The sequence below is a fragment of the Cavia porcellus genome, unplaced genomic scaffold (genome assembly GCF_034190915.1).
Source record: "Cavia porcellus strain 051 isolate PalLab524CR breed Dunkin Hartley unplaced genomic scaffold, mCavPor4.1 scaffold_2, whole genome shotgun sequence".
NCBI lineage: Eukaryota > Metazoa > Chordata > Mammalia > Rodentia > Caviidae > Cavia > Cavia porcellus.
In genome coordinates this window covers 83,450,383-83,466,254 of record NW_026947485.1, presented here as the reverse complement: position 1 = coordinate 83,466,254, position 15,872 = coordinate 83,450,383, and the positions used below count along the sequence as shown (strand labels likewise).

At 45.8% G+C, this 15,872-nt stretch overlaps 1 protein-coding gene across 7 annotated transcripts in view; it reads left to right on the top strand.

Annotated features, from left to right (window-relative positions):
- The window catches only part of Xpnpep1 (X-prolyl aminopeptidase 1), a 62,320-nt gene extending 47,875 nt beyond the window's left edge, over positions 1–14,445 (top strand). For 6 of the 7 annotated variants that reach the window (XM_063244680.1, XM_003475215.5, XM_013158361.3 and 3 more), the window contains 11 exons: positions 446–535; positions 1,679–1,729; positions 2,898–2,956; positions 3,086–3,163; positions 5,030–5,101; positions 6,781–6,841; positions 7,774–7,843; positions 8,629–8,802; positions 9,304–9,380; positions 10,465–10,563; positions 13,922–14,445. In XM_063244680.1, coding sequence (XP_063100750.1) covers positions 446–535; positions 1,679–1,729; positions 2,898–2,956; positions 3,086–3,163; positions 5,030–5,101; positions 6,781–6,841; positions 7,774–7,843; positions 8,629–8,802; positions 9,304–9,380; positions 10,465–10,563; positions 13,922–14,050 — 960 coding nt within the window. In that variant the 3' untranslated portion in view covers positions 14,051–14,445. The remainder of the gene's footprint in view (positions 1–445; positions 536–1,678; positions 1,730–2,897; positions 2,957–3,085; positions 3,164–5,029; positions 5,102–6,780; positions 6,842–7,773; positions 7,844–8,628; positions 8,803–9,303; positions 9,381–10,464; positions 10,564–13,921) is intronic. The other variant, XM_063244681.1, reaches the window with a different exon arrangement.
- The last annotated feature ends 1,427 nt before the right edge of the window (positions 14,446–15,872 follow it).

Genomic DNA, 15,872 nt, shown 5'->3' with positions numbered 1-15,872 from the left:
TAAACAGGCTGGAGTCTCACTTGTGTCTCCCCAGCCCTGGGGAATCAGTCCCTTAGCAGTAGCTGAGGCTTGATCACCGAAAGGGAAGGGAGAGAGCAGAACTCCCTCGTCAGGCCTCAGAGCCTCCTTTATGCCACAGGAGGGGGCCATTTTGGCCAGGTTCCCAGTGGCCTGTGGACTCTGACCACAGCCTCTGGAAAGCAATCCCAGAGGCCTTGTTTGAGGTGCTTACTGTTTTCAGTGAACTCAAGCCCCTTTCGTCATGGTTGGAGTCATCAGCTAAAAGGGGAAGTCTTCCAGGCCCTAGAGGGCAGTGTGTGGGTGCCAACTGGGAGCTCTTTATGATATTTGTTTTAGATGCATTTTGCTGGACAGAGAGGTGGCTGCTGTGGTCTGGGGTGGGTGGAGTGGCCTTGTTTCCCATTCTCCTGCCCTTTGCCCCCAGGATCATCGCTGCTGTATGCCTTACACCCCTATCTGCATTGCCAAAGCTGTGAAGAACTCGGCTGAGTCGGAAGGCATGAGGCGGGCTCATGTGAGTACAGTAGCCAGTATAGAAGGCAGGATGAAAGATGTCACGAGGTCCAGCTCCCTTACCTGCTACCTGACCTGTGCAGAGAAGAAGGCTGGGCTCTCCCTGAGCCTTGATCTTCCTGGCTTTCCAGAGTCAATGAGAGAATGAAAAAAAATATTTGATGGGGAGCTGAGGTGGCACATTACTGTAATTCTAGCTGTTTGAGAAGCTGAGGCAAGAGGATCCCAGCCTTGAGGCCAGCCTGGACAATGTAGTAAAATCCTGTCTCAAAAAGCAAAACAAAATTTAAAAAACCCAGAAAACAAGAACAAAAAACTTGATGGATTAGATCTTTACAAGTATATAGTGCGTAAGACAGAAAAAGACTGGTATAGAGCAGGAGCCTTAACCCCTAGAACACAGATTGGTGCTGGTCCATAGCCTGCTGGGAACCAGGCCACGTGTGAATGGCAGGCGAGCTTCATCGGTATCTGCAGCTGCTCTCATGCATGGCTCGTACTGCTGCCTGAGCTCTGCCTCCCATCGCATCAGCGCAGCGTTAGATTCTCACCGGAGCACACAAGGGGTCTGGGTTGTACTCTCCTTTGAATCATCCTGGAAACCATCCTTCCCTCCCAAACTCTGTCCACGGAAACACTCTTCCATGAAACCAGTCACAGGTGCCAAAAAGGCAGGGGACTGCTGATGCAGAAGACGAACATGGGGTGATGATGAAAACCAAGGGCCGGATTGTGTTTGCAGGCAAAGGATGAATCTAGAAAGACTGGGCCCAGCGACAGCTTCTGGCAGCAGCAGGTCTTTCCTGGTCTCTGTAGGGCAGGAGTTCAGCTCACCTTCTCCATGCTCCTGCCCTTCCTGACTGTGCCGCACCTGCTCAGGAGCAGACGAGCCCACTCTCTGACAATGGGAGTTATCACAAATCGGCTTCCAGGAAATGTCCTCAAGTAAAGCGCTGGTTGCTGGTGGCTCGTGCTACTGTACGTGCAGCCCTCTCAGGACTGGGCTTTGAAACTGGCCATGTAACTGTCAGTAATAACTTAAAAATGTCTCTGTTTTTTGTTTGTTTATTTGTGTGTTTGTTTGAGAAAGGGTCTGACTGTTAGTGCAGGATGGCCTTGAACGCGTGTCTCTTTTTTTGAGCAGGTTAAAGATGCTGTTGCCCTCTGTGAACTCTTCAACTGGCTGGAGAAAGAGGTTGGTTCTTAAGTCTTCATTGAACCCATTAATTCTTAAATATCTACATGTAATTGTAACTGTGGTCTCCTCCAGGCTCTGCTGACTGTGCAGTTCAATCCTTGATCTAACTTTAATGCTTTCTCATGGTAGCTCTTTCGGTAACTTTGGTGTGCCTACATATATTTAAAAATTCTTCAATTATAGAAAATACCATAGTAGTGAAGAAGAAGAAAGATATTCCTTAACAGTGAATCCTTTTGGGTAAGGAAGTCATGATGATGTGGAATTTTATTATAAAGAAAAATGACCCTTCTAACATTATTATAGGCAACCTGATTGTATTTGAAGTAAAGGACCTGTGAGTACATTTTGAACTTTAAGCTACAAAGCTTTTTATATATTAAATTGATTCTTGGCCCTTTATTTTTTGCCTCTTTATTCCTGTAGTTGACAAGAGAGTGGTTTCTTTGTGTGATTATTAAACAGTGTCATGTTCCCTTTAAGTATTTTATGCCTTCTTTCATTGGAAAGAGGAATTATCATCATTATTTCCACTGCTGTTAATTACTTTCTCACCATATTTCCTGCCATATTTGTTCACCCACATGAATCATTTTTCAAAACATAAATCATTTTTATATGTCTCTTGATATTTAGAATGATTTTGTATTTTATTTGTATAGGCTCATAATGTTAGCATTTTCCATGTGTTTTGAGGCCCTAAGAAAGGATTCAGTTGGCTAGACTGATTTACTTACCCATTTCTATTTTTGATTCTTGCAGTTTTTTAATTTGAAAATTTTTTTTATTATCAGTAATCCTGCAATGTATCTTTACATTTATCCTGGTTATTACTTTAGGAAAATTTTCTTAAGGATTTCCTAAGAAGTGAGAGTTTTGAATTTTTAAACTTAGATGCATTGTTTGGAAGGTTTGAGCATACAGTATTGTGACAAAATAGTAGAATGAAAAATTAAAAAATAAGAACTCTTCTATTTTAGGTATATTTGATGAGCCTTTGGAAGTTCCCTCCCAGTTAAAGAGGAGACATAAGGTGCCTCCCGTAGGCTGGGCAGTTGAGCTATGGGGCGTGGGGAGAAAGCAGGCTTTTAATGTATTCCTCTGTCATGTGTGAAACACATGTGCACTTATCTCACCAGATGATTTGCACGTGTTTTTCTTATAGGTTCCCAAAGGTGGTGTGACAGAGATCTCAGCGGCTGACAAAGCAGAGGAATACCGCAGGTAAGGAGTGGGTGTAGAGCCTGTGCACCTCCTGCAGGTTTCTCTGAGAATCAAAGCCGTCTGTAAGGGCCCTGGTTGCCAGAATGTTCAAGACCTTAACCGGTTCTGTTTACTGTGCGTCTGTTGCAGGCAGCAAGCTGACTTCGTGGACTTGAGCTTCCCCACCATTTCCAGCACAGGACCCAATGGCGCCATCATTCACTATGCGTAAGGCATGCGGAGGACCCGCGCCTGGCTTGGCTGCTGCTTCTGCATAGGAGCCTGAGCAGGGGAGAGACATTACTTTACCAGAGCCCTGTGCCCACTCTGTGTTTGTGAGACTAAAATTAGACCTCCCAGACCTGTTTTTTTCTTCTCTTTTCTTCTTTCTTTCTTCTTTTTTTTTTTGGTACTGGAGATCAACTCATGACCATGTGCTTGCCAGGTGCTATGCCACGGAGCTATATCCTTTGCCCCTTCTTTCCTTTTTGAGACAGTCACATTATGTAGTTCAGGCTGCTCTTGACCTCCTGGTGATCCTCCTGCCTCAGCCGCCATCACTGGCTTATCTGTTTTTTTCTGAATTCCCCAAGCCTCTGCTTGGGAGTTCCCACCTAGGCTTAGTGGGGCATTTTGCACAAATCAAATGCTTGTCTCTATTTTCTTTCTGAGGCTTCGGAAACTACCACTAGCCTTTGCATCTTGATAGCAGAATCTTTGAGTGTTTTTATTTTCTGGTAGTAGCAGTCACCTTGATGTACCAGTCCATGCATCTTCTGAGCTCTGTCACTTCCATTTCAAAAACATTTACCACTAGGTATGGGGTATCTGAGTTTTGGGTAGAGCTTCCTAGGCCTGGCAGGCAGATCTGCCTGTGGAGATACGGGAAGAGTAATGAGGTGTGGCCATTAGGCTTCAGCGTCAGCTTAGCCAGGCTCACCTGTTCCACTTTGCACTGGGAACCTGGGGCTCTGAGTCTCCCCATCTGTGGTGTGCACAGCCAGAGAAAGAATACTTTGTCTCTCTGAGCAGTATTTCCGCACAATTTCCCTCCTTTTACAATAAAATAATTGCTTTTAGAACTTTCAGTCTTAGGGCAGATTTTGTAGCTGAGTGTGGGACGTAGCCAGCATGTACAGTTCCCACACAATACCTCTGTTCCAACACGGGACTATCAGAGGGGCTTTACTGGAACTTAGATAATGCATTTCCTGGAGTCTTTCGTATGATTAAAGCATTAACAGTTTTCTAATCCAGGGACCAGAAATTTGCTTCTCCATTAGTGTTTCTTCCTTGCAGGCTGTTGAAACTAGAGCACTGGAGACTGGGCCTGTGTGTGGTTCTCTTTGTAGCTGTTCAGCTTGTGCGACCACTGGCTTATTTATATATTGCTGGAGAGAGGGTGGTACCTGCAGGGCAGAGATTTGATGCTGTCTTCCATGCCTTTGGATGTTTCACAGCACCCTGGTGATGTCTAGAAAGTGGAGAAACTGGGGAAAGTGGGTCACTTTTTAAAAATACATACGCTCATTTGAAAAGATGCTCCAGCATGAGAGTATCCTAATCCTGTCCATTTGCCCCTGTGTGTCCTGTGCCACTCCTGGCACCACATGGCAGGAGTAAGCGGTGAGGCATGTGAGGACTCTGACCGATGGAGGGGCTGGAAGCTGAGGCAGGGACAGGATCTCTGGAGACTGCATAGCAAGGCTGAGGTGACGCCGGCCTGCTCCTGTCTCCGTTCTGGAATTCGGCATTGGTCCTGTGCTTCAGTGGATGCTCATTTTCATGACTTTCACAGTTATTTCTTGAACACCCATTTTGTTCCAGGGACAGAGGTAGGTAGATATAAAGGGATGTGTTATTCTTTCTTCCTTTGAGTGCTTTATTTAGTTGAGGAGATAGGTTGACAGTCTCTGAATAGCAGATGTATAATGCTAAGTGGAACAATTAATTTCCTGGCTTTCACTTTTTTTTGGATACAATTTCAGATTTAAATAAGTTTCAGGAAGAGCCCAAGACTCTTGTATGCTTTCCTCTTGGATTCACTGAATGTGTATGTTTGTGGAATAATTAATTTTTAATTAACTCTCTTAGGCCGGTCCCTGAGACAAACAGGACCCTGTCCCTGGATGAAGTGTACCTCATCGACTCAGGCGCTCAGTACAAGTAAGTGGACCCGGCGCTGTGGGGCTGGACTCTGTGCTCCGGGCAGAGTGGGGACTCACTGGGAGTGACCTTGCTAATCACTGTCTGTGCTGGCCGCAGAGGGAGGGAGAACTGTTTCTTTCTCATCCTTCTTTGCACCCCTGTTGTCACTCTGTTCCCACAGAAGACTGATAGAATGTTTTCATCCTTGGCTGGCAGTTGTTAAAGTACTAAATAAATTCCCTGAAATAAAAAAAGCTTTGGGAACCTTTGGGAAGTGTTCTGTCCCAGCCCATAAAACTGCCTGCCAGCTCCCTGTGCTTGCGGCTGCCCCAGCTGTGTGCAGGGAGGGTTAATTCCTAACGAGTGACTGGAGTGAGGACTGCCCCTGAACCGAACTTCTGTCTGGTCTCGCTACTTCCACTGTCAGCTGCTCGTGCGCGTGCTGTCCCAGAGGCGAGCTGTCCGCCCCGAGGGAGTGGGCCAGGGCTTCGAGGGGCCCCTTCCTGCTGTGGTTGGCACCACAGCCAAGGCAGAGCCGGGTGTAGAGGGCTCAGCCAGTTACCAGTACACTTGGGTCGGAAGCACCCTAGGGCTGAGGGGTCCTGGTGTCCTGGGCACTGGGTACTGGCATTCTGGTATAAATGGCTAGAAGTTGCCATTTCTGTATCAGGAGTATGAGTGAGGGCGTGCTGGGAGATGCGCTTGGGTGTTTTTATTGTCTTTGTCCAGTAACCATCTTGCTTTCCTAATTATGAGAAACAGATGTTGGCCCTGTTCTTTTAGCCCGAGGCTTCTGTGTACTTTGTTCTCCCCCCTCTCCTTCACAACACAGTGGTGGTGTCTCTCCTGGAAGAGTCCTCGCTTCATTCCTGCTTTATCAAACCATTTTTGCATTCACATTTTGTCTCGTTTTAATAACATCTTTATTGAGATATAATTCATGTAGTATGTGATTCAGTCAAAATATAAATTAATAGTTTTGTGCATGCAGAGTTGTGAAACTACCACCGCAACTAGTTTTAGAAAATTGTCATCACCCTAGGACACTCATACTCAACAGCACTTAGTCCCCTTTTTCCTCTACCCTAGAGAACCGCTACTCTACTTTCTGTCTCTATGGATACACCTTTTCCAGATATCTCGTAGAAGTCGAATGATTCAATATAGGATGTTTTGCATCTGCCCTTTTTCACTTAGCTTAATGTTTTCTCTTTTTTTTTTGGTACCGGGGATCAAACTCACGACCTTGCACTTGCCAGGCAGGTGCTTATGCTGTTGAGCTAAATCCCTGGCCTAGCATAATGTTTTCCAAGTTCACGGTGGCATGTATCAGTACTTCATTCCTTTACATGGTTCAGTAATATTCCACTGTATGTTTATACCTCATTTTGTTTATCCATCCACGAGATTTCTCTGTGAATGTGGTGAACATTGATGTGTAAATTTGTTTTCATTTTTTGCCTCTCTTTAATGTTATTTATTTTTATCAAAATTATACTTGACTATAATTACTGCAGGTTCGCAGTGCAGCTTTCCATTCTCTTGGGTATAACCTAGGGTGGAATTGCTGGCTCACTAATTCTATATTTAACTTTGTAAGGCAGGTATGTAATGGGATTTCTCCACATAGTCTCCTGCCTCAGACTTGAGAAGAAACTTACTCTGAACCGTAATTTGTTCTTTTCTGTTTTTGAAAGGGATGGAACCACTGATGTGACACGAACCATGCATTTTGGGACCCCTACAGCCTATGAGAAGGTCAGAAGGCAAAACCTTAAGAGAGACTCAAGAGGTCCTCTTTGGTTTCTGAAGAAGAGCTTGGCTTTTCTGGAAAGGGATTGTGTGAACGAATGAACGTTACATGTGGGCTGGTAAAATCACTCATTTTGTGGTGTCAGGCTCATCTGTTTTCTGATTCAGTTATTGGAGGCAATGTTGGCTGGGCCTCTGTGTGGCATTGTCTGTCCGAGGGAGCTCCTTTGGAAAGGTTTCCTGGGAAGAGGGCCTTCAGGGTGCAGATCGCCATCCTGGTACCTGTGTGTCTGTTCGTAGGGACCAGCACAGCATAAGACTGGGCCTCAGGTCCAGTATCCCTTTAATGTGACTCTTCGCTATGGAAGGCACCCTGGAAAGACTGAGGAGAGTGGATTTGAGTCTGGCTTCTGCTCCTGAACCTCCCAAGGAGCACTTTTCTTGTCCAGGCAGTGGGGATGGTCCAGGAGGATGGCCTGGCAGTGGGGAGCCTGGCTCTGGGGTCAGATCCTGGCCCTAGGAATTGCGTGCCCTAGCCCTGCCTCTTGGCCCTCTGTGCATGTGGGTAGCAGTGGTGCCTCCCTCAGGAGCAGTGGGGTTGTTGTAGAGCACTTGGCACCATTACCGCCAGGCTCATTTGTGCTTTTACTGTATTTTCTGATCCCCTTGAGCCTCACATGACACAGAGTATGTCAGAATGTTATTGTGTAGTTAAGTCCTGTAGGGACATCTTTTTGTCATTGGTCTTTTACTAACTTTAAGCTTTTCTGGAAAATTGGTCCATGGTCAGACTTACTATCTTCAAGATTGTTTTTTCTCTTTACTCTGACTTTTTTTTTGTGGTAATGTTACAAACTTTAACAGGCAGAGTTTTCTGAAAACTACAGGATTAAAATCCGTTCCCTTGTGTAATGTGCCCCCTGGGTTTTCTTCGGCAGGAATGCTTCACATATGTCCTCAAAGGCCACATAGCTGTGAGTGCAGCCATTTTCCCGACTGGTACCAAAGGTAGGTGGTTCCTTCCATCACATGTTCAGGAGTTGAACATGTCTAAATATCAGTAGAACAGCATGGCCTTTCCTTGCTGGATAGCCCACTTCAGCCCCAGGAGTGTAGGAGCTGCATGAGTGAGTCTGCTGCACCCACTGACTGGGCTCAGAGGGCCCCACCCAGGAAGGCAGTTTTAGGATTGGGCCTGGGGTCAGCTATCACCCTTTTCACTATGTATGAATTGGGTGACACATGCAGGTGGCTTGCAGGAGTGGGCCAACCAAGCACGAAGCCTCAGGACCTGACTGGAAGTTGGGCTCGCCTCCTGCCTGCCTTTGGGCATGGAGCAGTGCCTCCTTTGCTGACCCTGGAGTAATTGAGGTCTGTCCTTCTCTCCTGGTGACTGGTGGATGGAGCATAGTCTGTGCGTGGTTGTGTGGCTGTGTGCTCATCCCCCTGCACCTCCTGGCTGCTGGTAGTTTGGTTTGAGTCTCAGGTCACACTGAAACTTTAGGGCCACAGAGATAGGAAAGGAATGTGTCGCCTTGTGCAGTCTTAACCAGCACGAGGGTTCTGTGCCTTTACCACCATCCAGGACAAATGACTCCTCCCCAGCTGCAGGCTGAGTTCTCCTTGGCTTCTTCTGATTGTTAGAAAGTTCTACCTGGTGCTAGGCTGAAGTCTGAACTCACTAGAAACTTTTACCCTGGTGTTTGTATTTCACCTCCTGAAGCCAAATGTGATAAATCTAATCTCTACAGTGCTACACAGAATTCTTCAGTGGCTCTTTGTGTGTCTTTCAGGCCATCTTCTAGACTCCTTTGCCCGTTCAGCTTTATGGGATTCTGGCCTGGATTACCTGCATGGAACAGGACACGGTGTTGGGTCTTTTCTAAATGTTCATGAGGGTCCTTGTGGCATCAGTTATAAAACGTTCTCTGATGAGCCTTTGGAGGCAGGCATGATTGTCACTGATGGTAGGTCACTGTCACATAGAGGGCCTAGGACACTTGTTGTTTCTTGTACTTAATGATTTTAAAGGAAATTGGCAACGATTTCTCCTTCCTGTCACCTTGAATTAATAATAAACTTTTTGATTTGTTTTTATCATTCAGATTGAACTGGACATATTGTATTCTGCTTTTTAAGTATATTACCTTTACCTTTGCCATTGCCAAATCACTGTAAATAAACTTAATGTCTGTCTACATCATTGTGCCCTGTGGATATATGGTGCAGTTTATTTAGCAGGTCCTCTGTTACTGTACTGCCTACACCATAGCTAGTTCTCAGGGTTTCAGAGCCTGTCCTTCTGAAGGCACCCCTAGTGCCTAAAAGAGTGGTGATGTGAGGGATGTGGTATTGCTGGGCTCTTACATTGGATAGGATGGGCCTTTCACCTGTTTTCTCTTCTTTGGGGGGGGGGTGCTCATTCCAGGAATCTGGCTGCTGCTTATTTTGGGGTTTGTTTGTTTTAGAGCCAGGGTATTATGAAGATGGAGCTTTTGGAATTCGCATTGAGAATGTTGTCCTGGTAGTTCCTGTGAAGACCAAGGTAAGTATTTATTTGCTTAAAAATAACTGTTCCTTATTGTGGGAAAGTGGGGGTTAAGAATGTGCCATCCTGGGTCCAAAATGAAGCTCTCTTTGCCAGGTACCAGGGCCTTTGCTGATACTCTTCTTCCCTGCATAGCTGGAGGGAAAATTCTTAGTGAACTGGGACCCAGACCTGGGACTCAGGGAATCTCAGAGTGGCCCTGCCTGGTGTCATTTGAACATCCGAGTTTATTGGAGGTGACTTACTGTCCTACAGTTCCCTCTGCTTGGTCAAGTGGCTAGTTCCCGTGCCCTGCCAGGCTCTGAATCAGGGCAGGGTCTTGCAAGGAGTAGTTTTATTACATTCCCCAGGTGATTTCTGTCAGGTAGCATTTGGGAATCCTGAGTTACATCATGGCTCAGGCTTCACAGGGCATACAAGAAAGGTGCTCTACCCTCTTTTCCAAAAGGCTGCCAAGTTTTCAGTACAAGATTTTTCCTAAAAGATCTGTTTGTTTCTTTCCTTTTGGTGATGTAATTACCAAAAGGGAAATAAATGCTTACAAGGAAGAATGCAAGGAAGTTACCCTCAGGGATTTGCTGTCTGCTCCTGGGAGTCACTGTGTTTCAACGTGGCCTACTGCCTCGCTTCTGAGGCTGCAGTGAACAGAGACCAGCTTGCTCTGGTGGTCTGGTGGACAATTGTTACCCCTTGATGGGCCTGGCTGAGTTAAGGCAGGCCATACAGATGACTTAAAATTAGATTTTTGGGGGCGTTAGCCCAGCAGTAAGAAATGCCTTGAGCACAGATGACCCATACCTTGCTCCTGCTTTGTCCGTTGCAGCAGACATTAATCTGCGGATTGGCTGCAAGGAGCCACTTAGCCCCTTGCTTGACTGTCCTTGATGGCACAGGGCTGGAAGTGGAGCTGTCTGTGTTTATGCCCTCCTGTGCCTGTTAAAAATGGTGACCGGCTGGCTCCTTTTTTGGCGCCTAGCTATGCCTGCCAGCGGGCACCACTCTGGCACCACTCTGGAGAGCCCTCACAGTGGTTCATCGTGCTGAGAGGAGTAACAGCTGCTGTTCTCTTCTTCTCCCGCAGTATAATTTCAGTAACCGAGGAAGCCTGACCTTTGAACCTCTAACTTTGGTTCCAATTCAGACCAAAATGATAGATGTGGACTCTCTTACAGACAAAGAGGTAATGGGGAAGTTTTGTTGGCAGAAGTGTTACTAAGGGTGTGAAGAGCACCCTTTTACCGAGGTCCAGGTCAGCTGAGTCTGGACGTCAGAGGTCACTTGGAGATCTAGGAGCTTTGTCTGTACTTTTGGGCCTCCCGACAGATGTGGTCCTTTCCCCCACCTTCTGGGGCGCTAGGGGTTGTGGGTAGGAATTGTGTGCCATTTGTGTTTCTGGCAGAAATAGCTGCCCTGTTCCTCCATAGTCGCGCTAGGGCATGTTTAGCAAACATGAGGCCATTTGTTTTCCCGACAAAGAGCCAGATGGACTGTGGGGCCTCTTGGCCACTGGACTTGCCAGATTGTTTGCTTATGTTGCATGAAACATTAAGGAAATTGGAAGCAAAATCTATTGTCTGCGCAGTTTTCACACAGACCAGGATAGAGGTAATACTGCTATAGTGGCTCTTAGGTCATGAAATCCTTTTCAAAGCCTGGACACAACAGTGGTTCTTACCACACTCAGAGGATTTCAGGTCTTAAATCTTAGATTAAGTCCCCAGGCTCAGGAGATAGGTGAGGTGGCAGGTCAGGTTACCTAGGGTAAGGGTTCAGGGATCAGGCAGGTGGTCAGGATTGAGAAAAAAACAGGTCAGAAACAGGGCAGGAACAGTTAGCACCGAACAGATGAAACCATTCTCAAACCAGGAAACCAAAAGCCAGGATGCAAATTCTAGAGAAAGGAAGGGGTCATAAGTCCTAACAAAATCAGATGATTGATGGGAGCTAAAGCAGAACTAGCACAGCAGGGTACTGTAGGGTAGGAAGGTGCTGCTGGCATTATCCTCGGACCCTTCCTGTGCCTCTTGAGGCAGGGCTGTATCCCCTGGGGGCCTAGTAGGGCCTCACTTCAGACACTAGAAGGAAGAGGAGCTCTGCTGCTGCTGTAGAGGCCTCCTTCATTTTCTCCTGTCCATAGATGAGTGACAGAGGCAGGCCATCTCCTTCCAGCTTAGGTTTTCTCTATGGTTGGTCACTTCTGCCTGCCATCTGTGCTCTTGGTTCAGCCCAGCATTCCTACTCAGAGAATGCTGACGGCCTGCTGGTGCCGTACAGATAGATCCTGTGCAGATTCACAGTCTGGTGACAGGTGTGCCTTTTCAGTGGGAAGAGTCCTATGAGTTCTTCTTCACCCCTGGTACAAAGGAACAAAAATGCTTACACATGCATGGAACCACAATCTTAGAAGTTCTGTGCCTCATGGAATGAGTGTCTTTTGTCATGATTCTTGGGCACACCTTCCACAGTCTTAGCAAGGGACTCTGCAGTAAGTCATTTGGTACTCTTGGCAGTCCAAGTACAGCTTCCTACCAAGTAGTTCTAGGTCATAGTCCCTTCTGTGCACATGCAGTGTATAAATCAAGAAGTATTTCTCCCATGACCACTTTACTGTAGTCAAGGAAATAGCACATGTGGATGGGTAGCTAGGCAGGAAGAAGAGTTTTGTTACCCTGAGATTCACAGTCCACCCCGTACATGGAAACAGACTAGTGGGATCTGTCTTATCCAGTGGCTCATTATTGTGCCTTGTGTAGCCAAGTCCCTGAGATATTTTAGCCAATAACTCTATAGGGCAGATAATAGCTTATCTTGAGAATCATAATTGAGTTTCCATAAATAATAGCAAGCAGCAGGATTTAACATACTAAACAGCACTGTACCACTTATTATCCTGTTTAGCATAAGGTCTCTTTCCTTTGTGACATTTAGTAAGTCTGGGCTTTATTCTGTTGAAGGCATAGTAATATCCCATGACAAGGTTCTGTCTGCGGGGCTGTAAATATGCCTGGCCATTGCTGATTACTCTCTCCCAGACTGTCCTTAGCAGCACTTCAGGGATTTTTTGGCTTGGGTCTGTATTCCATTGTGTCACTGGGTGGCAGCAGAGGACCTTGGTCAGATGTAATTTGGGCAGTTGCTGACTGTCAGGGCCTTGGGATGTTGTTCAGTGCCCACTGAGGTTTTCTGCACGTTCCCCCTCTCTTGCTGCCTCTATCCTAAAGGGCCTGAGGGGTCTCTGTGGCCCCAGAGGTAAATCAGATTGCCCGTGCCACCACCTTCACCACTGAGCTCCTTGGATGGCAGGTGGCTTTGTGGCTGAGACACAGCATTTCACTTTGGATGCTCCCCACCCCGCATCACCCATCAGGGTTAGGAAGGCTCTAACAGGTGTGGATCAGGGCCTCAGCTGTGTCAGAGCCAATTTCCCATCTTACCCTTGATGTCTGCCTTGGCTCCTTACGGGCTGTGGGTCCATCTTGACTCCGTAGCTGATCTTTGGTACCTGTTCAGATGATTCCCTGGAGCCAGCTGCTTTATAGTGCCACTGCCTCCACGATTGGCGTGTGGCTTGTCCATTACAGCCACGTCAGTGGCACTGTCATTCTTGTCGGCCTTGCTACAGCGAGGTGTGTAGTTAGGTCCATCTCATCAACAGTGGAAAAAGTGGCTTCTTGTCCTTTCAGCAAAACTGGCTTCATTCTAGACTGCGCCCTCTACCCACAGGAAGGAGGTCACCTTTCATCTGCCACAAAACTTGCCACCAAGGCTAGTGGATCAGCCCCTACCCAGGCACCAGGTTCCATCAGCACCTTCTTCCTTGTAATCTCTTCAGCCCTGCTCTGTATTTGACCTCCAAAGGTTTCAGATCATCTATCAGCTATGGTCACCAGACTCATCCGGGCTCTGGCAACCCTAGTTTATTCCACAGTGGCAGTGGACAGGAGGCAAGAAGCTTAGCATGTTGACTGGACAGCTTCAGTGCATTTCAGCTGGGATGCTCTCAGCTATCCAAGGTGTGGTGGATCTACCCTCGCTCCCAAGTGGAGCAAGTGTAAAAGACGAGTCTGTGTGGGTGGGTGCAGGAGCTGTGGGTTTAGTGACCCCTGCCCTGTCTCTTGTAATGGTCTGTGGGTATGGTGTCCAGAGGTCTCACCAGAGGAATGCCTAGTTCCAAGTTGCATTGCACTCAGGGAAGGCCAGAGCCATGGCTTGCCAACAGGAAAGTTTGGTTCTGTTTGTTGCCAGTCCACAGCCAGTAGACTTTTCTGGGAGGATTTTTGCCAATAGCAATGTAACCAGGTCTTACCTATTTTTGCAGGAATAGATATGGATATGGAGTATAGATGTAGATAAGGATACAGATAATAGATATAGATGCAGATGCAGATATAGATAAGGATAAAACCCCTTCCATCCCTTTTCCCCTGTCACAAATGAGGAGAGAGGATTTTACCCTTAGCATGGCCCCTTGCTGTTGGGGGTGCAGCTTTTTGGTAACAATGTGGTGGTGAATGTGGTGTCCTTTTCTCTCCCTGCAGCTTGACTGGCTCAACAGTTACCACACGACTTGCAGGGATGTGATTGGGAAGGAGCTACAGAGACAGGGCCGCCAGGAAGCTCTCGAGTGGCTCATCAGAGAGACGCAGCCCATCTTCAAGCAGCATTAACGCTTCCCTGGTTCTGTTTTTATATAACGCCCTGGGGAAAAGAAGAAGTGCGACAGACTGCTTCTGTCTTTCCCTTTCCTCTTCTTTCCCTAACTTCCTTTTTACTTTTAGACTCGAAGAAGAACTGAAAATCTTCTTATCCTCTTTGATATTTTCTTGTGAACATTCACTCTTTTAAGATTTTTTAATTGTTAAGAATGATCCAGGAATAAACTTACTACATCAGAAGGAAGACCCCCGCATAGCTGAAGACCCCGGGGAGGAGACCCTGCGGTCTTCTGCCCGTGACGGTGAACTGGGCTCCATGCAGTCATGATCCAGGTGCTAGCACATCTCTCACAATCACCTTGCTGTCCGAGACTATTTATGATCAGTGAATAAAAATGTCAAAACTCTGCTGTATCTCGGCTGTGTCTTTCCTCAGGACACTGTACTGCGGGTGTGTTGGCGAGCCCATCTCCAGGCTGCTGGCCTGGATGGCTGAGGTTCTCTGGGGCAGGCCCCTCTAGGAGAGAACCCTGGCTGCTCTGCATATTTCCCAGCTTAATTGTAAGCCCTTTAATTTTTTCAAGCAAATCTAGTGTTTTGGTGTTTTGATTTCAGGTTTTAAAAGAATTATTTAATTGATTCACGTTTATTAATACATGTTTGTAGTACATAATAGCACTCATCTTGTGGAGTTGTTACCTGTATATAACATGTCTTAGTTCTGTTTTACATCATCCCATCTCCTGATCTCTTTCCATTTGGCAAAGGACCTATTTTCTGTTATCCTTAGTCTGCCCTTTATACTTTGAGTTTCTCATAAAAAAGAGAAACCATGTGATTTTTAAGTTTGTGTGTCTCATTTATTTCATTCGACATTATGGGTTCAAGCTGCATCCATTTTCCTACACATTATTTAAGCTTTTCCTTCTTTATGACAGAGTAGTACTCCACCACATGGAAATACCATATTTCTTTGTCCATTCATCAATAGATATACTGGTCACTTCCAGAGTTTAGCTATTATGAATTATACCACTATAAATTCATGTAATATGATCTCTTTAACTCTTTTGGGGAGATACCTAGAAGGGAGATGGCTGGGTTGAATGTAATTTTTAGTTTTCTGAGAAAGGTGTATACTGATTTCCATAATGGTTGTACTAATTTACATTCCCACCAACAATGTAGAAGAGTTTCTTTTTCCCCACAGCTTTGCCAGAATTTGTTATTAATGGACTTATTGATGATAACCATTCTTTCTGGAGTAAGGAGAATTTGGGGTGTTTTAATTTGTACTACGCTAGTGGTCAGAGTTGAATAGTTTTTTCATAGACATTTGTACTTTTTCTGAGAAGTGTTCATTTCAGTTGCTCATTTTTTTTTGATTGAGTCTTTTACTGGGGAGTCTAATTTTGGGGGGTTTTAAAAAATTTTCTAGGATTAGTTTTCTGAGAAATAGCTGGTAATTTTTTTGGTCCCGTTTTGTAGGTTGTCTCATCCCTCTATTGGTTGTTCCTTTGCTGTGCAGAAGCTTATACTTGGTATGATTCCATTTGTTTATTTTTGTATTGTTTCTCACGCAATTGGGAAAGTCCTTGCCTATGCCTTTGTCTTCAAGAGTTTTACCTTTCTTGTCTCCTAGCAGATTGTTTCTTTTTGAACATTTAGATTCTTAATCCATGTTGGTTTTAGTTTAGTGCATGATGAAGGATAAGATTCAATTTTCTACATCTGGATTGCCAGTTTTCCCAGCACCATTTGTTAAAGAGCCTATCTTTCCTTCAGTGTATGTTTTTGGCCCCTTTGACAAAATGAGAAGGTTGGGTTATTGCAT